Here is a 25,223-nt window from a genome sequence, read left to right as displayed (position 1 = left end):
AAGTGACTTAATTTTCAGAAGTGTTGAGCATTATGCATAACACTCCATTACATTTACCAAATACATGACCAACGCATTTTAGGATGCATCATCCTTGCTAATTTCGTAATTGATATTTGTCACTGAGAGATACATGTTAATGTATTTACTGTAATATCCCAAAATGGTGTTCAGCAACAGTTTCCCCAAAGTTGTATTGCCTGGGTCTGCAATAGAACATATCTTGTATGTTCTTATATCATTTTAAGGTGAATAATTGATTAAAAAAAACCATTTCAAAATGGTTCAGTTCCTTAGTGTGGAAAAGGCTTAAAAATTACTTTTCTGACTCTCTTTTTAAAGGTGTTAATCAAGGTTCTTAAATAGTATATACAGTTGGTTCAGGGCAAATTTATCTCCTGATAAAATATTCTAATGATATTTAAAGAGAGGCCTTATTAAAACGATTGTGGAATCTTTAATACCCTTCCAGTCAGGTACATCTACACTGTAATAAAAATCCTGTGGCACCAAGCCTGGGTCAATTGACTCGGGCTCATGTGGCTCAGGCTTTGATGCTAAAAACAGTGTAAACATTCAGGCTCTGACTGGAGCCTGGGCTCTTAGACCACCTCCATCACTGGGTTTCAGCGCTTGCGCTCCAGCTAAAGCCTAAATATCTACACTGCAATTTTTAGCCGCACCACCCCATCCCTGCAAGTCAGAATCAGGAGATTTGGGCCAGTGGTGGTCATGCCGCAGGGCTTTTATTGCAGTGTAGATGTACCCTTCCTCTCACTATCACAGTGTCTTTTATATACAAATTTTGGGTAAATAAAGGGCAGATTTTCAAAGTCACAAATGTTTTGAAATGAACCAGAACATAAAGCTGTACTCAGCATTCATTCAAAAAGTGTTTAATATATTTTGAGTTTGAAACTAAGTTAGTGGGCACTCTCACAGATTCTTCTGTTCCACAAAAACCTGCCTTCAATTTAAGTACGTAAACTTCTGCAATTCCAACTCCCTAAAGCTGTAACTCATAAGTGGGTAATTTACTCCCATCTTCAGAGTTTAATAGGCAGCTACAATATATTATAGACTTGAAGCAGTTAAAATACGTTTGGCAATGAGATATCGTTCTCATGCTGAATTCAAAGTTAAGATTGACTGCTTTGGAGGAATTGGATGCAAAAAATGAAATTGTCTCTGTCTTCCACTTTCAAATCTGTGAATTCTGTCCATATTGCTTCAAAAGTAAAGCATGATACATATAATGTAATTCTGAATTTACTTAATTCCTAACAAATTCATTTCTCTCTCCAAAATGAATCCAGATATACAAGCAAAACTTGATTCCACCAAGATTCAGGTCCTACCTCTTTCTACTGAACAAGATGGGAAAGTATCATACATGTGCCTCATTCAGGATTTTTACCCAAATGTTATTAAAGTCACTTGGGAAGATGAGAAGAAGAATGCAGAGAAAAAAGCAGTGCACGAGGAAATTTGGCCCCCTGGTGACAATCAACAATCATACTCAATGAGCAGCTGGCTGACCGTAGATAAAAATAGCAACAAGAATTATCACTGCCACTATCAACATGAAAAAGATACTGGTTCTGTCCCTATCAAATCTCCAGGTATATACTATATTATTAAAACTAGTTCTACATATATTTAGAGAGTTCATTGTTTCTTTACAATAAAATGTATTACTGTTCCTAAAAGGGTTTGCGCTCTCCAGGCCAATATTACTTTCCATCTCTCCATAAGTGGGTTATCACTGAAGCTTGCTTCTCCATCAAAAGCTCAGTTTTGGCTCCTCTCCCCCCATTGAAAATCTTTCTATAATGAAAGAAAATGTTGGCTGAGATCCTCAGCTAGTGTAAATCAGCGTAACTCCACTGAAGTCAATGGAGCTCTAGATTTACACCCGCCAGAGACCTGGGCTAGAATGTTTGGTTTTGAAGAAGTGCTATATACTGCAACAAAAATAATAACATACACATCCCCCTCTTGCACATCAAAAATACCTAAGATATGGGCCTTAGACTGTCTCCTCATCAGAACTATTTTCTTCTGTGTCTTGTACAGCTATTAAACAACATTACCACGATCCTGAATGCCAACAGTCTCAAGCTCCCTCAGGCTAGAGACCAAAGCAAGCGGCCAGGTTTTCATCTGCAGAGTATACATACACATTCCAAAAGGCCAAATTCAACTGAGTAATTTGGTGGGACAAAATGCATTTGGCTCTACATTAACAAAAACTTGCATACACAGAAGGGCCAATGTCCAGACCCTGCAATCAGATCTGCTAGTCCAGACACCGGCACCCATGCAAATGCCAAAGACTTCAAGTGAGCTTGTTACAGGCACAGGGCTGTGCACTGCCTGAGCATATGCATTTTTCCCAGTTTTATCTCTACTTGGTTTTGCACATCAATTATGTGCTACAGAGCATTTATTCTGTGAATGGAATCTAGGTGTTCATTTTTTTAAATATTAACTTTCCATATTTGAGTCACTGTAGTTATAATACTTTTCCCATCTTTCTCTTTGAATTCTATCAAGAAAAGTATGCCTTAATATTCAACAAGAATCCCATTTGACAATTAAAGCCCTTTTTACATGTTATGCTTTTATCAGACACCTTTTCAGACACAACTGTAATGCCTCAAACCACGGGAGGTTGTATCAAGAATGCTGAGAATGGCACCATGCTTTCCACAGGTAATTGTGTCTCAATTCTCATTTTCTATACAATATAATTAAGAATTAAGCACTATTTGATACGGTTAAGATAAAAGTGAAAATATTTTCTCTTTCTAGATGTGGAATACTGCTGTAAGGATAGACCCCGACTCTGTTGGTGCTCCGGGGCTGGAGCACCCATGGAAAAAAAATAGTGGGTGCTGCGTACCCCCCAGCCACCTGCCAATCAGCTGTTTGGTGGACCTAGCCAGTCAGCTGCTCGGTGGCAGGTGGGAGGCATTGGGGGTGGGGCCGGAGCAGAGGGGAAGAGGTGGAGTGAGGGCAGGGTGCACTCGGGGAAGGAGGCAGAGCATGGGTGGAAAGAGGTGGGGCGGGTGCAGGCCCACAGGGAATGGGGCAGAGCGGGGAGGAGAAGAGGCGGAGCGAGGTTGGGACCTTAGAGGAAGGAGTGGAGTTGGGTGGAGAACCCACCCAGAAGGAAGAAAGTCGGCACCTGTCTCTGTACGTTAACATCTGCTGTGCGTTACCAAAAGGGTCCAAAACCTAATGGCCATGGGCAGCTCAGATTAAACATTCTAGGAGTCCTGCTGAAATACATGTTTGGTGGTATTTGTTGTGCTTTGTTAACATGCCACATGGGTCATTGTTCTTTAACCTGCATGTGCCACTGTTCCTTAATCTAACATTTAACATGTTAAATTATCAAAAGTATTCAAAGCCAAAAGTTTCAAATGGTGCGTAAAGGTGCTGACAGCTTGAAGATCCAGCTGATTTCAGTGTAATTTCAGTACTTCTGAAAATCAGACCATTTGATTGATCAGCTGCTTGGATACCAAACTTAGGCACCCAGGTCTGAAAATTTTGGCCTAAAATCATGGCACCAGCCTATTATAAGAAGCACTAGCATTCTGCTTACTCCTTAGCAGACCCCAGCTAAGAGTGCCTCTTTGTTTCTCTCAGCTCAGCTGGATGGGAAGGTATGAGCAGAATATAGACCTGTTTAGAGGACACAATCAGATATCTGATTAGGTGGTATAATTACTGCAATCAAATACCATGTATACCTTACGCTATCACACATGGTTTTATATATATATATATATAATATATATATATATATATATATATTTGCGGTTATAGTATATGCAACATTAACCACTTCTTCTTCTTGTATTTTGTGTAGATATTACAGACAGTTTCATACACAGGACGGCATATTTTATATACATTGTCCTTCTCCTGAAAAGCAGCATGTACTACGTCATCGTACTCTTCTTCATATACAGGATGCAAAGTCCAATCAAGCGCCAGGGAAAGAAACCTTAAACTTCTCCGTACACCTTCCAAAGTCAGCATTTGTGTCTGCAATTTACTTTGCTTTGCCATAAGCCTGTTCATATGAAACTAAGGTCACCAGATAGCAAGTGTGAAAAATTGGGATGGAGATGGGGGGTAACAGGCGTCTATATAAGGGAAAAAACCCAAATATCGGGACTGTTCCTATAAAATCGGGACATCCGGTCACCCTCTTTAAAACACCTTGCTCTAAATATTAAGACATGCATTTCTATTTGATTTTGTTGGCTATTTCTCTAATTAGCACAGATGGCTTCTTCTGCTTGAGAGCGAACAGTTTTATATGTGACCATATTTCCTATTATATTATTTTAGTTTTGTAACTGTGGAACTTCAAGGGCTGAGGCTACACTCCTTGATTTCAATGGGAATTTTGCATCACAAAGTAGTGCAGAATCAGTCTCTTAGGCTCTTGTCCTGCAAAAACACTTGTGCACACAAGCAACTTTTTGGATGTGGATAGGCCAACTGCATTCAATGAAGTCAATGGGAAAACTCGTCCCATAAATATTTGCAGGGGTGGAGTCCTAATCTGTAACTTACAATGATTTGTCATTTCATTTCTACTAATTACACTTATTTGCCTTATAAAATAAAAACAGGCTTCTGAAATATGACGAATTTTTTTTAATTGAAAGATTAATGGATTTTAAATAAAATTCAACATTGCAGAATTCTGTCCAGTTTATTTATTTAAAGGAAATCAATTCTAGGAACTACAAGGGAGGGTTCTCTAGTGGTCAGAGACCCGTTTGTTTCATCCCCTGCACCCAACCATGTAACATATTTATATGGTTTTTACCATGGTAGTATCTGAATGCCTCACAATCTCTAATGCCTCACAATCTCACTGCTGTGAGATAAGGAAGTATTCTTATGCCCATATTACAGATGGGAAACTGAGGTCTGTCACTTACCCAAAGCCACATGGAAAGCCTGTGGAAGAAAAGAGAATTAAACCCAGGTCTCCCAACTCCCAGGCTAGCACTAAGCACTAGACCAGGCCTCCTCCCTTCGGCCCCAACCCTGTCTCTGTCCCCCTCTCTCATATCCACCCCTCCCCTTCAGCTCCTATCCTCTGCACATCCATGCCTATACACACCGATATTCCTCCCCTGCCACTCCCTCTAGTCCGATCCACCACCCATTACCTCTAGTCCATTTCCTCCTCTGCTGTCCCACCTGTCCCCTCTTCCCCGCACTGCTTCCTGTATGCCACTGCTTCCCCCCACTTCTGGCAATCATCCCCCCTCCCACTCTGCTTCTTCTCACACTCCGGCTCCTGCACCTGTCTCTTCACCCCTCTGCATTCTCAGTCAGTCTGCTTCCTCCTTCTCACCGCCTGGGTGCTAGCAGCAGGGGTGTGGAGGCACTGATCACACCGAAGTGAGCGGGTCCTTCCTGTCACATTTGGTGCTAAAGTGGCTTGCAGCAGCAAAAGTGTTTTCAGCCTCAAAACTGGATGTTTTGGCAAACACATGTGAAAAGTAGTCCCCAAAATCGCCGAGGTTGGTGACACTGCTCCTTCCACACTCCCCCTCCCCCAGCAGTAACACTCTTCCCCTCCTCCTTGCAGCACCCTAGTGCATACGTCCTAACCTTTCAAGTGGCTAAAGTGGGCTACGGAGATGGAGGGCCAGATGAGCCAAAGCTAACTGGGGCCATGACCCCATGCGCTAGGTCACAATGCCACTCGGTTTCGGGGGGCCAGGGGTAAACAGGGGATTGTCGGGGTCAAAGGACAGTCCCACAAAATCCAGGACTTTGGGGAGTTCTGGTAATATAGTCACTTCCCCCGCCACAGTAACCCCCAAGGGGTGTACACACACAGGCTGCTGTTGGCCCTTCCTCCTCCCCGTACCTGTGGCTGCAGCATCCCCTTCTCACACTCTTCTCTCCACTGCCTGCCTGGCTCTTTGTTTCCTGGTACCTCCACCTCCCACCTCCTCCTCTTCCTCACAGGTATTGAAAGCAAACAAGCGTGATGGCTAAGGATACAGCTATGTCACGCTTGTCACCATCGTCACGGGCCGGGAACTTTGCCCATTACATGGCCACTGCTGCCACGCGGTATCAGAGAGTTAGATCACTTTGATCAGCTGACTCACATTAACAGTTTGTGACTTTGCTTTGAGCCAGTGGGTCCAAAGGTGGCCATGACCATGGAGTGACTTGATCTGTTTTTACCATGACTGTGTTGTGAATTATGCATAATTTTACCAGGATAAAATCATATCTAGAATCATGGTGGTGGCTATGGTCAGGCCACCTCTCTGTTCCCTGGCTCTGCCCCCTGAGAATCCACGCCACACACCATTGCCTGTGCAAAATGGACCTCACAATGAGGTCTCAACTCACTGCACCTGTGCCGGCTCAGGCCCGGCTGCTTTCTGTGAGCCAGCTGCAAACACCAGGCCTGGTCCCTCCCTGGGCTCTACCTGCAGCCATTCCCCCCATACCACAGAGCGGAGGCAACTTTGGAGCTGGGGGCTGCGGCTACTTAGCCTCTCCCCCCTCTCACTGGTGCTGTGCTGTATGGGGAGAGGGGCACAAAGCAGCACAGGAAGTACCTCCAGGTGGGAGGAAGGAAAAGGTGCCCCCACCCGCTGGATGAAACAGGCACTGGGAACTGTTGCCCCGTGCGCTCCATGGAGGTGTCATGGCAGCAGCCATGGCTCACTTGCACATGGGACAATGCTGGGTCTATACCTCGCCCCCACTTCACCATTGGCTGCCTCCCCACCCAGCTGTGCACACGTGGTGGTGGCTGCTCATTCACAAAGGCCACCCGTGGCAGCAGAGACAGGGCCCATCTGAATCACCCAGAGAGCACCCAAAGGGTCACCTGTCGCCAACTAAAGGGTTATTGGGTTGTGGTGGGGAGATTTGCTCCGAAGGCCTTTCAAAAGGAGGCAAGTCAGCGAAAAATTGCCGAGGTTGGCAACACTGAGCAGCAATTACAAGGAAAGTCCTTCTCAGCCCCTGAAGCACCAGGTCGCAGCATGCTCAGTAGCTTTGTGGGGATGCCACATGGGCACACATCTGAACCGGGAGGGCGCTATAGCGTGCTTATTGCAGATGGAATCTTCATGGACTGGAGCTGCCAAACTTGAAAGTCAGAAGGGATAGCTCAGTGGTTTGAGCATTGGCCTGCTAAACCCAGGGTTATGAGTTCAATCCTTGAGGGGGCCACTTGGGGATCTGGGGCAAAATCAGCACTTGGTCCTGCTAGTGAAGGCAGGGGGCTGGACTCGATGACCTTTCAAGGTCCCTTCCAGTTCTAGGAGATGGGATATCTCCATTAATTTCTTAACAGGAGGAGAGGATAGGATGATCCTTCTATTTCTCTTTTATTCACTGCTCTGGGGACCTAGAAATGAGGCGATTTTGACCACTCCTTACAATCTATCACAGAAACCATTGGTGGTCTATAGACTTCCATGTCCTATTTTATATTGCTATTTATCGCTCATCACTGAAGTGTCTGAGTGGTGATGCATTAGGGTGATCCCAGTTGATATGAGCCAGGGTTATCTAGGCTACTACAAAAGGATTGGGTTAAACAGCTGCCCTTCCTGGTGTTGCAAGTGTTTTGGAGGATAGGATTAAAATTCAAAATGATCTGGACAAATTGGAGAAATGATCTGAAGTAAATAGGATGAAATTCAATAAAGACAAATGCAAAGTACTCCACTTAGGAAGGAACAATCAATTGCACACACACAAAAAGGGAAATAACTGCCTGGGAAGGAGTACTGTGGAAAGGGATCTGGGGGTCATAATGAATCTCAAGTTAAATACGAGTCAACAGTGTAACACTGTTGCAAGAAAACTGAACGTCATTCTTGGGTGTATTAGCAGGAGTGTGGTAACCAAACATGAGATGTAATTCTTCTGCTCTACTCAGTAGTGGATTAATGCATGGGCCCATGGGATCCATTTTGGGGTCCACCACAGGGGTGCTGGAACTTATGTAGAAGTGGGGGGCAACCAGCACCGGGACTGTCACCCCGCCCCAGCTCTCTTCTGAGTATCTCCCCCCTGCACCTCCGCACCCTTTCTTGCATGACAAAGTCACTTATACTCTCTGCGTTTCAGTTTCTCCTGCTGTGAATAATACCTACCTCACATAGACATTGAAACTTAATGCATTAAAGTACATTGAAATTCTTGGATGGAAAGTGCAACACCAGTGCAAGTTATTATGCATCATGATTAGACTATGGCACAATCCAATGAGCAGTTTATATGCCAAAGGGTGCGTGTGAACACTCCAGGAGTAGGGGTTCTCACAGCAGAGCAAGGTAAGGCTGGCTCCCAGAATCAAGGATTGGAGTGACCTAGCAGTTCACTTGTCCAGAGCACACAAGAGTGGATCGTCACAACCTCCTGCTGTACAGCCCCACCAAGGACACCAAGTGCAGCAGTACTAGTGCTGGCGTTTTTATGATGGTGTCACTAGAGCAGGTCTAGAAGACTTGGTGGTAACATGCCATTGAATGCTATTGGCCTCACTACACCAGTTCTACCAGGCCTCATCAGTGAAGATTCACCAGCACTATTGCAATGCTGGGAGATATTCCTAATAAACTCTTGGGTAGATAAGCACTTTGACACAACCACCTGTACATCTGGGAGGAATCTCTCTCTGTATGTTCCTTTTCAATGTTTCTTACCCCCTGACAGTTATTTCCCAGAATTATTCTGCAGGTGAGTGAGGTGGGATTTGCGGTGTCTGTGTCTCTGAGAGTGATCAAATACTCTGGTTAGTTCCCTTACAATTGCTAGATTCTCATCCACACCTTTTGTCTGTAATGAGGTGGGCTTTCTCAGATGTTATCTCTGTTTGTTTTAAAACGTCTGTGTATGTAGAGGAAAATATTTTTCTCCTCCCCAGCAGCCATGTGAAAAGATACCAGTAAATTGGTAACACACAAACTACAACAATCCCAACATACAGCAGAATAAGTATCTGGGTACAGGGTCCCAGCTGCAGTCTATGGAGCTCTTTGTGCTAGTCTCTGGAGAGCTGGCTGATCACATAATGCTGGTTCCTCCTCATTACCATCTATTCAATTTCAGTAATATAGCTAAGAATGAAATACTTTCCAGGTATCATTTTTCAATGTAAGCAATTGCTACAGAGATGTGATGTGATTGCGGATGGGAGGAGGAGGAGGTAGTCAATACTATTGGGAATGTGAGAGGGGTTGTAGTCCATGAGATAATCTCTCTTTTAATATGAAAATGTTTGAGAACCGTCTGATCCAACAGTCTATTTACAACATTAAAATCAATAGAAGCCATCATCTAGTTTCCATTTTAAGGAGTGAGGACTCGTTAACAGAAAAGCTGCAAGGACATGCAAATGGAGTCACTGGGATGAGAATTTGTGTATCAGCTTTATGGGGGGACAAAAATGTGAATTCATTAAATTCTCCAAACAGTCAAGAAACCGGAAATACTTAATTAGAAGTATTTTCCCAGCTACTGGTTAGAGTGCCTGGTTATTTGAGCAAGGACACAGCAGCATAAGTAAAGTACCACAGCTTATTGTAAAATGAAAAGTCAATGTGATACTTCAAGCTGGATCAAGTACTTTGGCACAGGAACCAAATTAGTTGTTTCTGGTAAGTATTTTTATTCTTGATTGTTTTTCTTTTGGTAAATAGAATCAAGGGACAAAAAAACTGTACCGAATAAATGAATATTAAAAAAGGAATTTGCACATAATCCGTGTATTGCTCTTGACCTGTGTATGGAACTCCCAAGGACACCAAGGGGTCCACGGAGGGCAATATATGATCCAAATGAGTAAAGTGAATACAAGAGTAAAAGTCTGGAATATTTACTGAATAACTGTTAAGAATCAGGAAGGAGGGAAATGGAGAGCTTTACATTTAAAATATTGGCCCAAGTTCATCTCTCGTGCAACTCCATTGAAAGAGTCCAAATGCCAGCAAGTGTAATATTCACAGCACAGGTTTCAATTTAGCAGGTATGAGATTATTAAAAAGTTTGTTATGGTTAGGACTATATCAGTGTATGATGATTAACGAAGGAAAATTGCCTGAGGTGTAACAGTCTTCAGGTTCTCAGTAAGTGCATCTTTTCCCTTTTGTGTACTGTATAAAATCCTTTATTGGATTAAAGCTACAGAAACAGGACAATCAATAATATAACTGCTAGGTAACGTTGAGTACATAACAGTATTTATAATACATTGTCTAGCAAATGTCATTTTCTAAACTATATTTTAAGAGTATGTTAAAATGTGAAGTGAAGCACAGAGACTGTGATTTGCCCAAGGGCAGAGAGGGAGAGCCAGAAAAAAAGGCAAATCTCCTGAGTACCACTCTGGTTTTTTAACCACAAGATCATCCTTCCTATCTAAGCACATTGGAGATCACAGGACTAAATCCTGCTCATCCAATGAAATTAATGGAATTGGGTGGTGACCAGGAATTCACCCTACTCAATTTGCCATGCAGTGATGTATGTCAAGGAGCAAAACACATTTTTGGTAGCAAAAAGGCACAGGAATTCACAAAGTGCATAAACTCAGTTGAATACTCACACAATTAAGTGGCTGACAGCAAGCCTAGTTTAGATTGTGACCTTTGCATGAAAAATATGAACTTCAGAATTTTAGTCTGATGAAATTCATAACTTGATAATTCATTAGTTTTTGTAGAGGATTTCAATGATGTGAGTATGGAATAAAGTACTTTGGCTCGGGCACCAAACTGGTGGTTTCAAGTAAGTTTCTCAAGATGTTTTCGAAGCATATATTTACTTTCTGTATTTACTATGCTTGTTATCCAGGACAAAATCAAGTTATTCATAAATATACTGGGTGAAATCCTGATTCCACTGAAGTTAAAGGTAAAACTCCAATTGACTTCACTAGGGTCAGGATTTCACCCATAGTAGTCTCTCTAATTCAGAATGAACCAGTTACACTTGTGTAATCAATGAGAATGATGTAAATTGTTTGGAGAGCTTGTTTAGTATTGTCACACTGTGAGATGATTGTGCAAAAATATTCAGAAGTGGAACCACTTATTGTTAGCAGTAAATGTGAAATGTAGAACTTATGATTTTTATACAATACCGCATATTTAGCACCCCAGAGTTGTTGAGCTTCTTTAATGCTCATACATTTAAATAGGAAGTAAGGATGATCACTGCTTGGAGGATCTGGCCATTAGGTAGCATTAAAAAGTACATTTATAATAGTAATATCTTAATGCAATTGTGTTTTCTTTCCCAAAAAAAGCTCCAGTTCAGGAAGGCACTTAAGCATGTTTCCATTCATATTCATCAATGTATTTAAGTATATGCTTAATTAAAGGCCAAAAGAAGGCCAAAATGCAGTAAATCTTGTTGATTCCATATAGTAATAGGGAATAAAAAGGTGTGCTTCTTTTTTACATAAACACAAGGTATATGTGCTAGAGTAATCCTTTTAATAAAATATGATAATTGATCCAATAATATGATTCTCAATTTTATTTTTAAAGATGATTTCCAATTGTTAAAATTGTTTAGCCATGTTTGGATTTAATGGAATTGAGAGAACTCTGGGTCTTTAATTAAGCTTATTCTTCCTTCCAGATACTGCTAAATCGTCCTTGTTGGGTGCCTAGTCCGTGAGACAAACAAAATATTTCTGTAAAGCAAATGTTTTCTATTGGGGAATATTTCTGATTACACCAAATGGTAGAAGTTAGCCAAAATAATTCTCATGAATATACCCAATTTAAGAGCTATATTCTACCCTCAATCTATCGTTATCATTAGGAGCACCATTGTGGAATGATGGCACTATGCAGGCTTAATTTTATAACCAGAGCATGTGGACCCTAATTTAAAAAGTAATTTCTCCTTTCCACAAATTATTTGACATGCCCCATCTTAAACATGTTTTATCAGATTTATTTTAGGGGCAGATTTTCAGTGGCATGCAGGTGCCCAGGAATGATAGATGTCTAATTTCAGAGTAGCAGCCGTGTTAGTCTGTATCCACAAAAAGAACAGGAGTACTTGTGAGTCTCTAAGGTGCCACAAGTACTCCTGTTCTTTTTTTAGATGTCTAAGTGTCTTTTACCCCTTTGAAAATCACCTCCACAGTTTTCACATTATTTTACATGCACTCTCCTTATTTACTATTTTATTGGAAGGCCAGAAAACAATTTAAATAGCAAATCAGATTTTTTTTAAAGCAACAGCTACTAGTTCGTCAATATAAAGATACTAAATCTGTACAGTATTTTGTAAAGGATTTGCTCACTGTGATACTTCTAGGGGCTATAGCTTCAAAGTATTTGGCTCTGGTACCAAGCTCATTGTAACAGGTAAGTTATGTGGTAATTACAGTAATGAAAATATAAAGACACTTATTGTGATAGTTGCAAATCTTTTTATCACAGGTTAGGTTAACAATTGTAAGCTCGATCTTGTGAATTACTGAGCACTTAATGTGAGGTGCTGAACACCATCAATTCCTGTAGACTTCAGTGCAGGTCGGGGTTATTAGACCTCGTAGGATCTGATCCCAAATACTTCAACTTTTCAATCCCAGAGCAAACCTGCAATATTTACCGATAGATTTAAAGTAGATTTTTTCAAGGTAATGAATAGTTCTAATATTTCAGCTGTTAAGTGTCATTTTTCAGAGGATGTGCTGCCAGAAGCATGCTGGTCCTTGGTCCAGTTGCAAAAATTTATCTTAGCTTTGATTTTATTCAAATTCTTTAACTAAAATTCATAAACATGCATAAAATTAAACAACTCTGAAAGAAGTAACAACATCATACTTCTCAATTAAAACAAAAGAAGCAATCTCTGTAGTAGTCAGTATCTTCATAGCTGAATTCTTGTAGTTACACCAGTTCAAGTGAAAGAATTTGGCCTAGAGATTGTCATCTTGTGTTAAGTACCTTGGCATTTCAGGCAAACTGACACTTGCAATTATTCTTAATAGTGTTTAACAATATACACTTGGGGTCTGAGTCTTCTTTGCCTTTCTCTCGGAAGTCACTTACGCTAATGAAATGTCAATGGGAAATGCTATCATTCTGATTAAGTAGCATGTTAAACCCAGTTGCATTGGTATAACTGACTGCACAAACACAGGACAAAGGAAAATCAGGTTGTTACTCTCACAGAATCACGCTCTGCACATTTATATAAATCAGCTAGAACAGTCAGTCTATTTTTAAGCTCAATTCACAATCAAGTTTACCTTAGTACCCCTATAGCTCTCTTCTAAAGGTAAATTGTTGTAATGCTGCCAATTAAAATAAATACACAATCATATTAATTCTAAAAATATCAGGTCAGGATCAGCATGTTGCTTTTAGTGAATATTCTATGGTATTAAGAATGTAGATACAATTTAGTTAGCATTACAGTTTACAATGGACAGTTTTCCTAAATCCTCTTACCTGTATAAGATCCTGCACTCTTTGACAGGCAAAACTCCCATAGCTTTACCAGCTATTTTGACTGTGTAAGGAATAGAGAACTATGTCTGTGATATGTGTAGATTATTTAACACAGCATGAAAACCTAAGATTGCTCACTTGATTTATTAGTGTATTAAACCTGTAGGACACAATAAAATATTTTAGTAACAAAACATCTTCTCAAAGAGAAATATCAAATATTGGCTAAGTAAGTTCCTCCTAAGAGAAAAATAACACTAAGATCATGGAGAAATTCAGACCCTGGCACAATTCTAAGTAAAATAAAAAGAAAATGTGGCGGTTTGTGCCTAGGAGTGAATTTGACTCACTATAACTGATATTTATTTTGATGATAAGATTCTCAAGTAGTCTAGGGTTGGTTTAAATTGGTTTGCTGCCTTTTGAAACAGTTCTAGGTATTGATTGTTGACATTACCAATTGAATATAACAAACTCTTTATAGAAAAAAATATATAAGTATCTGATCCAAACCCCATTGGTCCTAAAAGACCAAATACAAATTTATGGCAGAAAGTGATGTGCACTTGTGACCAAAGAATCTTCAGAGGACAGGTGTCCGCCTTAAAAATTTTCATCATGATAGGCACTATTGCTGGCACTTTTACCAGAAATACCAAGAATTTAGGGGATATTAAGCATAATTTACCGTCTCATCCTTTAAAGGTGATCTTTGCAAATAGATTTCAAATACATTGTTAAGACCAGGTGAGAAAGCCAGCATTAAATAAAAGAGATTCTCCAGCAATAGTCCAACATCACTCATCACATTTTACAATAGCATTATTAAGCACTGGACCACTGTTGTAGAATTCTGAAGTATTTTCAATATAGGTAGTTTCCAGTGCTGTCAATTTGGCACCATTCACAAACCCTAAATTCACTCTAAGAGAAAAATAGAAATTTCAAGTGATGCTGAGGGATCCAAGCATGAGAAAATTCTAAGCCTTTGGTATGTAGAACGCATTTGACGTTTTTGACTCATTTTGCATGTCTGCTCCTAAACCACTCCAAACATCCAATGCAATCTATTGGAATTTGGGGTGTCAGCGGAATACAGAATTAAGCATTTGCCATTTTGTAAGGGAAAGCCATTTTAGTCACATATCTAGCATATTAAAGTGATTCTGTCAACTTCTGTTCACAATTGCACATCAAAAAATTGGGCCATATGGAAGCTATATGGGCCAGATCCTCAATGAAGCACTTTTAATTTCCAGCAGCTGAAGACCTGGCCCATGAGTTTTTGCAAAGCACATGAACACAGTGAGAACAATTATATCAAAGTCTTCGGCTCTGGCACAAAGCTCATTGTTTCAAGTAAGTTCTATAGTAGCATAGAGGAAAAAGTTACTTGTGATAATATAAAATTAGAGACTGCAGAGCACAATTTATTCAAAAAGGATAACTGACAATGGAAATGTGATATGCAATCTACAGTAACGGAATGAATGTCTTTACTGTCTAAATGTGAGGCTAATGTACAGAATTCAGAGTAAAACAGATGAGTGATCATATTGACAATTATTGATAGAGGTTTTTTTACTCATCCTGAGTCAAAGCTGGGTTGATCTATTGTGTAGCGGTCATTAGCCCAGACCAGGAGAACATCCATAGTTCCATCCAGTGCGGGGGGGCAATTCTAGGGTACCCCTGTGCACCAAAGAACAGTGGGGATCGGGGGTAGGGGAGTGGTGAGGGCATGGAATGGCCATTGGGTCTGTGACTAGTGAGATCAACTGGCCAAAACACCTGCTCAGTGGGTGAGCAACTGCATGGACTTTACTAAAGCTCCTGGCTATGATGCTCTAGCTAGGTTGGGGGAAAGATTTCTTCTTCCCATCCATCATGTAGCTCTCCTAGAGAAACCCCCTTTACTCAGGTTAGTGCGGTGACAAGAATTTAGCATCTTGTATCAGAAGTATGTACTATTCCGGAGATGTAAGAAATTAGTGGGTGCAAAGATGTGATGAAACATCTTGAGAAAAGGGGATAGGTCACAGTGTACTGTAAAATAAGTATTTTTTTCCAATTATGTCTTTATTTTTATGGCAGAATTTTAACTGAAATACCCTTTTCCATCAATCCACTAGGCAAGAGAAAATACAAGTCCAACATTAGGTCTCAAATGTCAACCAGATCCTCTCTGTTACTGAGATGAATGATTTTCTGTTAAACAGAATTTAAAAGCTACCAAATTAATATTAATATACAGTATTTGAAAAGACCAATGTAAGCTCACCCTGAAAAATACACTGAAATTTCCACCATTTCTTTGCTTGAATTAACTGGCTCTCCGTTGTGCCTATTTAGAAATATTTGTTCGGATCTGATCCCTCTGAATAGAAATGTCATGGCAGAACTGGCACAAAACTTGTCGTAACCAGTAAGTTTTTAGACAAACTACTTTAAATGTTTCATAATGGCAAAATCTATCAAAATAAGCTCAATAATTGATCTCAATGCAAGAATGTGCACTGGCTAAAATTTTATTATGAGTGTAATAATTTATTAACAACACTAATGTCAATGAAATCATAAGTCACTGGTCAGCAACAGAGAAATGTCATAACAATCCTTTGCTCTTTTGGGTATAAATAATACACTCAGTAAATAATACTGAGCACCCTCAATGTCCGTTGGTTTCAATGGGAAATGAGAAGCGTTCAGAACTTCACAGGCACATTCAGCACTTTGCTGGACCAAGCACATAATGCAAAATTAAAATTACAAACATACCATTTACTTATTTTTTAAATAAATTCTGACAGCATAATGGACTTTGTCCTCAAATAGTACATCAGCATTATTTATGTATGATAGTTTACCTATAAGTGGCATGCAGATTGTGCGGTGACCAGGATTTAGCCTCTTGTATCACAAGTATGTATTAGTCATGAGATGTAAGACGTTACGGGTGAAATCCCAGCCCTGTTGATGTCAATGGGAGTTTTGACATTGACTGGAATGGAGCCCGGATTTCATCCTACTTTTTTTTCTCTCTTGTTAAGGGTGTAGGGGCAGGTGAAAGGTCTGGGAGAAAGGATGTGCACTGGAACCAAGAGAGCCAATGTTTGTGAATATTGTATATGTCATTACTGACACAAGCATTTTAGATAAGTATTGTAATTTTCTATTGCACAAAATCAATTCAAATTCATACTAAAACATAAATACCATCACATAAGAGTGGAGGGGTGCAGGAATAAAAGGGCCTGATCCAGCATCAAAAATTCCCATATTTTTAATAAGTATAGGGTTGAGCCTGTAACCTGCATTGTGAGCCCAGTCCTGAAAGGTTCTGATCCGCCATTGACTCTGATGGGAGTTGAGGCTCCTCAGTACCTCAGGATCAGAGTCCCTGTCAGTTCTTGACTAATTTAGTCACACTGCATGGTGGAGCGGGTTTCTTCCCTGATATATTTAAATACTGTTGTCATAAGACAAGGAATTTTCCAAATTTTGCAACAATTAAATGAGTGATTGTTCTCAAAAACAAACACAAGCAATATGAACGAAGATACTCTATCTGAATCAAATTCTCTTCTCGTTACATCAGTACAACTCTATCTCTGCTGTGTTGAGAATTTGGCCCCACATATTTTGTAGCCTGTCTATATCAACGAGACTATGCAACACATGCTATAGAAAGTCAAACTAAGATTTGGCCCTTGTTTTGTAATGGTCCATAGGGCCAGTTAGATTTAGGTAGCTAAAATATGCATCTCAAAGTATCTCTCTCCTTTGTCATTGAGACTTCAATAGGAATATAACCAATCCCCAAGCCTACTGGCCTTTTATGATTCCTTTTAATTATACTGCACAGGAAAGCAAAATTGTATTAGATAGCTTTACATGTGAAACCATTTAGGAAACCATTCAAAACAGTGTTTGGTGGGTGGAAAGATGTCATGAAACATCTTGAGAAAAGGGGAAAGGTCACAGTGTACTGTAAAATGAGTATTTTTTCCAATTATTTCTTTATTTTTATGGGTATTTTTAAAATGCACCAACATGACCACTCTGACAGTACAGGGACAAAAACACTGAGCATCCAGCAGAATTTTAACTGAAATACCCTTTTCCATCAATCCACTAGGCAAGAGAAAATACAAGTCCAACATTAGGTCTCAAATGTCAACCAGATCCTCTCTGTCACAGAGATGAATGATTTTCTGTTAAACAGAATTTAAAAGCTACCAAATTAATATTAATATACAGTATTTGAAAAGACCAATGTAAGCTCACCCTGAAAAATACATTGAAAATTCCACCATTTCTTTGCTTGAACTAACTGGCTCTCAGTTGTGCCTATTTAGAAATATTTGTTCAGATCTGATTCCTCTGAATAGACATGTCTTGGGCAGATTTTGTAGTAAGTTGCAACACTGTGGGAGCTGTGAAAATCTTTGGAACTGGCACAAAACTTGTCGTAACTAGTAAGTTTTTAGAAAAACTACTTTAAATGTTTCATAATGGCAAAATCGCAAAATCTATCAAAATAAGCTCAATAATTTATCTCAATGCAAGAATGTACACTGGCTAAAATTTTATTACGAGTGTAATGATTTATTAACAACACTAATGTTAATTAAATCATCATTCACTGGCTAGCAACAGTTGTTGTAACAATCCTTTTCTCTTGCGGGTGTAAATAACACCAGGTGCTTCCGTTGGTTTCAGTGGGAAATGAGAAGCGTTCAGAAATTCACAGGGACATTCGGCACTTTGCTGGACCAGGCACATAATGCAAAATTAAAATCACAAGCAAAACATTAGCTTATTTTTAAAATATAGTCTGATGGTATAACGGACTTTGTTCTCAAATAGTACATCAGCATTATTTGCATATGAGAGTTTACCTGTAAGTGGCATGCAGATTGCAAACACACACAAAAATAGTTGAGTCACTTACAACTTAACTCTGCAATCCTCACTATAGAAAACCTCCCATTGAAACTAATAGGAATTTCTTTTGAGCAAGGAGTGAGACCAAAGGGCCCAGAGTCAATTGCCATCTTAAAAAAGAGAAGTGATACATAAATTAATAAAAATATATCACATATATTATTTTACAACACGCCTTCCTTGTTAAGAGTTCCATTTAAATAAATTAGACAAGCGAGGTGTTTTGAAAGGTTTAGTTGGACCAAAACAACAAGTAGCTCCACACTGGAAACTATAATTGACTTGGAAATTAAGGGTCTGATCTTCTTAAAATGTCTTATGCAAAGACCATTGAAGCCAAAGGAGAAAAATCTCATTGACCTCAAGGGATTTTAGAACAGACCTAAAGTGAGGCCAGAAATTTAAAACTGATTTTGTTAATGCATCTTCACATCCACTTATGCAAACACAAAAGCTGCTTATATATGTACAAAATTCAGATTTTATATGGGATAGACACCCATCTAACCATGTGCAAATACAAAAAACTACATGTATTTGCAGAAATGTCAACATGTAAATGTGACTCCAATTTCTAAAAACATCTAAGGAGAAATGCCAGAAATAATCATTAGTTTTTGCTAAGCACAACATCACTGGGCAGAAATCTATGTAAAGGTTTTTTGAATACATACAAGACTTGAGTAAGTAAATCATTTGGTAAACGTATTATTCAAGTCCAATCCTGTATTCCTGGGTGTTTTTGGTGCATATGGAATGTAAGATTGAGCTCCAAATGTTGAACTAATTAGTGCCGGAGCATGAGGATCTAAACTGAAAAGAAGAGAAAAATCAATTCCCTTAATTGGTGACAATTTCCAAAATGAGAGAAAGTTCTTTAATGAAGGATTTTTTCTTGGTTAGGTGGTCTTACATCTCAGCTATGTTCATTTGCTTTTAAATTTAAGATATTTTAAATACTTTTTGACATAACACTAGTTACAGGGTTATAGTTTGGATCAGTTCCAAGTAGTTTCAGAAAACTCTAGAATAGCCACACAGCACAAAAATAAGCTGAAATCATTTTAGAAAGGAACCTTCACAAGCTTTGATATCAGTGACACTATTCACAGTGCATAAAAGTAAGACTTTGTGGGAGCAGGGTCTTATTATGTATTAATCTATTTGTGTCTCAGTTGACTAAAGACAATGGCTGACATTATCAAAGGAGCCTGAATTTCAAAGGGATTTGGGCACCTAAATCCCTTCTTACTGCCTTTAAAAATTCCAATCAAAATATTTTGTGGAGCATAGGCCAACTATTTTGTTAAATGGCTTCTAATTTTTCACCTTAAATTAAGTGTTGGAACAAATAGAGAATGCACAGAATACATGGTGCCCATTTGGGGACCTTCGACACTACCGAAATATCAACAACCTTCCGTTTCTTCTTTGTGATGCACATTTATAACATGAGAATGTTGCCTCATTCTGTAGAGAATACTTCTTTGGCAGTTAGCTGGGTTGGGAACCTTATTCTCTTGGTAGTATCCCACAGTAACAAACAGGAGACGGATATTAGCGGTACTAAATGTGTTTTGAACCTGCTCACTTCTTGTGATAACTAGTAAATTCAATATACCGTTTAAAAAATGTATTGTTTACTGTCAGCCATATGAAATGAGCAAATGGATAATTATTTTAGTAGGGAAGTCTTCTTTGGTCTAGTTCAGTATTTATTATTTCATGCACTTACACAAACTCAGGGATCAAATAAGATTTTTATCCTTTCTAGTTCAGAATTTTGATAAAAATATTTTTGGTTGTGCTTTATCCAATTGCTGGCAGGCAGCAATTTTTAAAAATTTAATGAAGTGACAAAAGAAAATTTTGCAATTATTTTTGATCAGCTCTATTCCGAGTGACAAAATTAATACTGTGGCAGAAGTTCACTAATTGGCACTTTGCTAATCCACTCCAGGCTTTGGACACAAGCAGCAAAATTCCCTCTATTCCTCAGCAAAGATTTGATAGCTGAGTTCTGTTGAGGGCTCCATTATTAGTAATGCTTCATAATCAAGATTTTCAGAAGTGGTTGACTAAACTTAAGCTCCTAAATACTTATTGGTGCATTTAAGTGACTTCATTTTCAGAAGTGTTGAGCATTATGCATAACACTGCATTACATTTGCCAAATACATGAACAAAGGCATTTCAGGATGCATCATCCTTGATAATTTCTTAAGGGATATTTGTCACTGAGGAATACATGTTAATGTATTTACTGTAATTTCCCAAAATGGCGTTCAGCAACAGTTCCCCCAAAGTTGTATCGACTGGGTCTGCAATAAACATATCTGGCATGTTGTTATATCATTTTAAGGTGAATAATTGATAAAAAAAAATCAAAATGGTTCAGTTTCTTAGTGTGGAAAAGGCTTAAAGATTACTTTTCCAATTCTCTTTTTAAAGGTGCTAACCTAGGTTCTTAAATAGTATGCACAGTTAGTTACGGGCAAATTAATATCCTGATAGAATATTCTAGAGATTTTTAAAGAGAGGCCTTATTAAAAGGTTTGTGGAATCTTTAATACCCTTCCCTTCAAGTACATCTACACTGTAATAAAAATCCCATAGCACCAAGTCTCAGAGCCTGGGTCAATTAGCTTGGGCTCCTAGTCTCGGGCTTTGGTGATAAAAACTGCAGTGTAGACATTCAGGCTCTGACTGGAGCCTGGGCTCTTAGACCACCTCCGTCACTGGGTTTCAGAACTTGTGCTCCAGCTCAAGCCTAAACATCTACACTGCAATTTTTAGTTTCGCCACCCCAGCCCTGCAAGTCAGAATCTGGAGACTTGGGCCAGTCATGGTCATGCCGTGGGTCTTTCATTGCAGTGTAGATGTACCCTTCCTCTCATTATCACGGTGTCTTTTATACACACATTTTGGGTAAATAAAAGGGAGATTTTCAAAGTCACAAATGTTTCGAACTGAACCAGAACATAAAGCTGTACTCAGCATTCATTCAAAAAGTGTTTAATATATTTTGAGTTTGGAAGCTAAGTTAGTGGGCACTCTCACAGATTCTTCTGTTCCACAAAAACCTGCCTTCAATTCAAGCACGTAAACTTCTGCAATTCCAACTCCCTAAAGCTGTAACTCATAAGTGGACAATTTACTCCCATCTTCAGAATTTTAATAGGCAGTAACAATATATTATAGACTTAAATAGTTAAAATATGTTTGGCAATGAGATATCGTTCTCATGCTGAACTCAGAGTTAAGATTGAGTACTTGTGTGCAATTTGGAGGAATTGGATGCAAGAAATTAAATTGCCTCTCTCTTCCACTTTCAAATCTGTGAATTCTGTCCATATTGCTTCAAAAGTAAAGCACGATACGTATAATGTAATTCTGAATTTACTTAATTCCTAACAAATTCATTTCTCTCTCCAAAAGATATACAAGCAAAACTTGATTCCACCAAGATTCAGGTCCTACCTCTTTCTACTGAACAAGATGGGAAAGTATCATACATGTGCCTCATTGAGGATTTTTACCCAAATGTCATTAAAGTGACTTGGGAAGATGAGAAGAAGAATGCAGAGAAAAATGCAGTGCACGAGGAAATTTGGCCCCCTGGTGACAATCAACAATCATACTCAATGAGCAGCTGGCTGACCGTAGATAAAAATAGCAACAAGAATTATCACTGCCACTATCAACATGAAAGCAAAGAGGATTTTGTCCGCCCCCCATCTCCAGGTATATACTATATTATTAAAACTAGTTCTATATATATTTAGAGAGTTCACTGTTTCTTTACAATAAAATGTATTACTGTTCCTAAAAGGGTTTGCGCTCTCCAGGCCAATATTACTTTCCATCTCTCCATAAGTGGGCTATCACTGAAGCTTGCTTCTCCATCAAAAGCTCAGTTTTGGCTCCTCTCCCCCCATTGAAAATCTTTCTATAATGAAAGAAAATGTTGGCTGAGCTCCTCAGCTAGTGTAAATCAATGTAACTCCACTGAAGTCAATAGAGCTCTGTAGATTTACACCCGCCAGAGACCTGGGCTAGAGTGTTTGGTTTTGAACAAGTGCTATATACTGCAACAAACGTAATAACACACACAGCATCTAGCTTATTAAAACAGACCAGAAGAATTACGAAAACCAAAATCAAAAAGATAATGCAAGAGAAAAGAGCTTCAGAGAAGTAATTTCTGTTCGGTTCTTGTCTGAGATACAATAAATTAATAACAGCAGATACAAATTTATCTCTTTCAAATGCAATGGAAAAAAGGGGTTTATTGACCATCCCTCTCTTGCACATCAAAAATACTTAAGAGATGGACCTTACACTGTGTCCTCATCAGAACTATTTTCTTCTGTGTCTTGTACAGCTATTAAACAACATTACCACTATCCTGAATGCCAACAGTCTCAGGCTCCCTCAGGCTAGAGAAAAAATCAGGTGGCCAGGTTTTCATCTGCGGAGTATACATACATATTCCAAAAGGCCAAATTCAACTGAGTAATTTGGTGGGATAAAATGCATCTGGCTCTACGTAAACAAAAACTTGCATACACAGAAGGGCCAACATCCAGACCCTGCAATCAGATCTGCTAGTCCAGACACCGGCACCCATGCAAATGCCAAAGATTTCAAGTGAGCTTGTTACAGGCACAGGGCTCTGCACCGCCTGAGCATATGCATTTTTCCCAGTTTTATCTCTACTTGGTTTTGCACATCAATTATGTGCTACTGAGCATTTATTCTGTGGATGGAATCTAGGTGTTCATTTTTTTAAATATTAACTTTCCATACTTGAGTCACTGTAGTTATAATACTTTTACCATCTTTCTCTTTGAACATCTATCAAGAAAAGTTTGCCTTAATTTTCAACTAGAATCCCATTTGACAATTAAAGCCCTTTTTTACGTGTTATGCTTTTATCAGGCACCATTTCAGACACCACTGTAGCGCCTCAAACCACGGGAGGTTGTATCAAGCATGCTGAGAATGGCACCACGCTTTCCACAGGTAATTGTGTCTCAATTCTCATTTTTTATTCAATACAGTTAAGAATTAAGCACTATTTGATATTGTTAAAACAAAACTGAAAATATTCTCTCTTTCTAAAAGGTCCAAACATAATTACTGTAGATGTGGAACACTGCTGTAAGCACAGGCCCCGACTCTGTGGGTGCTCTGGGGCTGGAGCACCCATAGAAAAAAAAATAGTGGGTGCTGAATACCCACTAGCCACCTGCCGGTCAGCTGTTTTGTCAGCCCAGCCAATTAGCTGCTCGGCGGCAGGTGGGAGGCATTGATTGGGGGGAGGGTCCAGAACAGGGGGCAGAAGTGGAGGAGCGAGGGCAGGGCACCCTTGGGGCAGGGGGCAGAGCATGGTGGGAAGAGGTGGGGCAGGTGCAGGGCCAAAGCTAAGGTGGAAGAGTGGGGAGGAGAAGAGGCAGAGCGAGGGTGGGACCTCAGGGGAATGAGTGGAGTGGGGTGGAGAACCCACGCGGAAAGAAGAAAGTTGGCACCTGTCTCTGTAAATTAACATCTGCTGTGGGTTACCAAAAGGATCAAAAACCTAGTTCCCTTGGGCGGTTTAGGTTAAATACTGTAGAAGTCCTGCTGAAATACATGTTTTGGTAGTATTTGTTGTGCTTTGCTAACATGCCACATGGGTCATTGTTCTTTAATCTGCTCGTGCCACTTAATCTTAATCCACTTAATCGTGCCATTTAATCGTTCCTTAATCTAACATTTAACATGTTAAATTATAAAAAGTATTCAAAGCCAGAATTTTCAAATGTAGCTTAAAGGTGCCGAGAGCTTGAAGACCCAACTGATTTCAGTGTAATTTCAGTACTTCTGAAAATCAGACCACTTCAGAAAGAGACCTGTTTAGAGGACAGAATCAGATATTGATTCATGCATAGTCTGATTAGGTGGTATAATTACTGCAATCAAATACCATGTATACCTTGCGCTATCATACATGGTTTTATATTTATTTTTCTTTGCAGCTATAGTATATGCAACATTAACCACTTCTTGTTATTGTTGTTATATTTTGTGTAGATATTACAGACAGTTTCATGCACAGGACGGCGTATTTAATATACATTGTCCTTCTCCTGAAAAGCACCATGTACTATGTCATCGTACTCTTCTTCATGTACAGAATGAAAAGTCCAATCAAGCACCGGGGAAAGAAACCTTAAACTTCTCTGTACACCTTCCAATGTCAGCATTTCTGTCTCAAATTTACTTTGCTTTGCCATAAGCCTGTTCATATGAAACACCTTGTTCTAAATATTAATTTGATTTTGTTGGCTATTTCTCTAATTAGCACAGATGGCTTCTTCTGCTTGAGAGCGAACAGTTTTATATGTGACCATATTTCCTATTATATTATTTTAATTTTGTAACTGTGGAACTTCGAGGGCTGAGGCTACACTTCTTGATTTTAATAGAAATTTTGCATCATAAAGTAGTGCAGAATCAGTCTCTTCGGCTCTTATCCTGTAAATACACTTGTACACACAAAGAAATTTTTGGATGTGGATAGGCCAACTGCATTCAGTGACGTCAATGGGAAAACTCGTCCCATAAATATTTGCAGGGGTGGAGTACTCATCTGTAATTTAAAATGATTTGTCATTTCATTTCTACTAATTACATTTATTTGCTTTATAAAACAAAAACAGGCTTCTGAAATATGGCTAATTTTTTAATTGGAAGATTAATGGATTTTAAATAAAATTCAGCATTGCAGAA

The 25,223-nt window shown here is 39.3% G+C and overlaps 1 protein-coding gene and 1 gene segment (V, D, J or C); both read left to right on the top strand.

Annotated features, from left to right (window-relative positions):
* Positions 1–4,623, top strand: part of LOC101942985 (uncharacterized) — a 78,208-nt gene extending 73,585 nt beyond the window's left edge. Inside the window, exons 9-11 of the mRNA XM_065582452.1 lie at positions 1,317–1,622; positions 2,632–2,715; positions 3,881–4,623. Of these exons, the coding sequence (XP_065438524.1) occupies positions 1,317–1,622; positions 2,632–2,715; positions 3,881–4,023 (533 nt within the window). The 3' untranslated portion in view covers positions 4,024–4,623. The remainder of the gene's footprint in view (positions 1–1,316; positions 1,623–2,631; positions 2,716–3,880) is intronic.
* A 3,652-nt stretch (positions 4,624–8,275) lies between these two features.
* Positions 8,276–25,223, top strand: LOC101936968 (T cell receptor gamma constant 1-like). The segment is given in 5 exon segments: positions 8,276–8,357; positions 12,336–12,410; positions 21,888–22,193; positions 23,391–23,474; positions 24,525–25,223. Coding segments are annotated over 5 exon segments (690 nt in total).

Source organism: Chrysemys picta, chromosome 2 (assembly GCF_011386835.1).
Source record: "Chrysemys picta bellii isolate R12L10 chromosome 2, ASM1138683v2, whole genome shotgun sequence".
Taxonomy (NCBI): Eukaryota; Metazoa; Chordata; order Testudines; family Emydidae; genus Chrysemys; species Chrysemys picta.
Note: the sequence above shows the minus strand (reverse complement) of the source record. Positions and strands in the feature narration are given on the sequence as shown.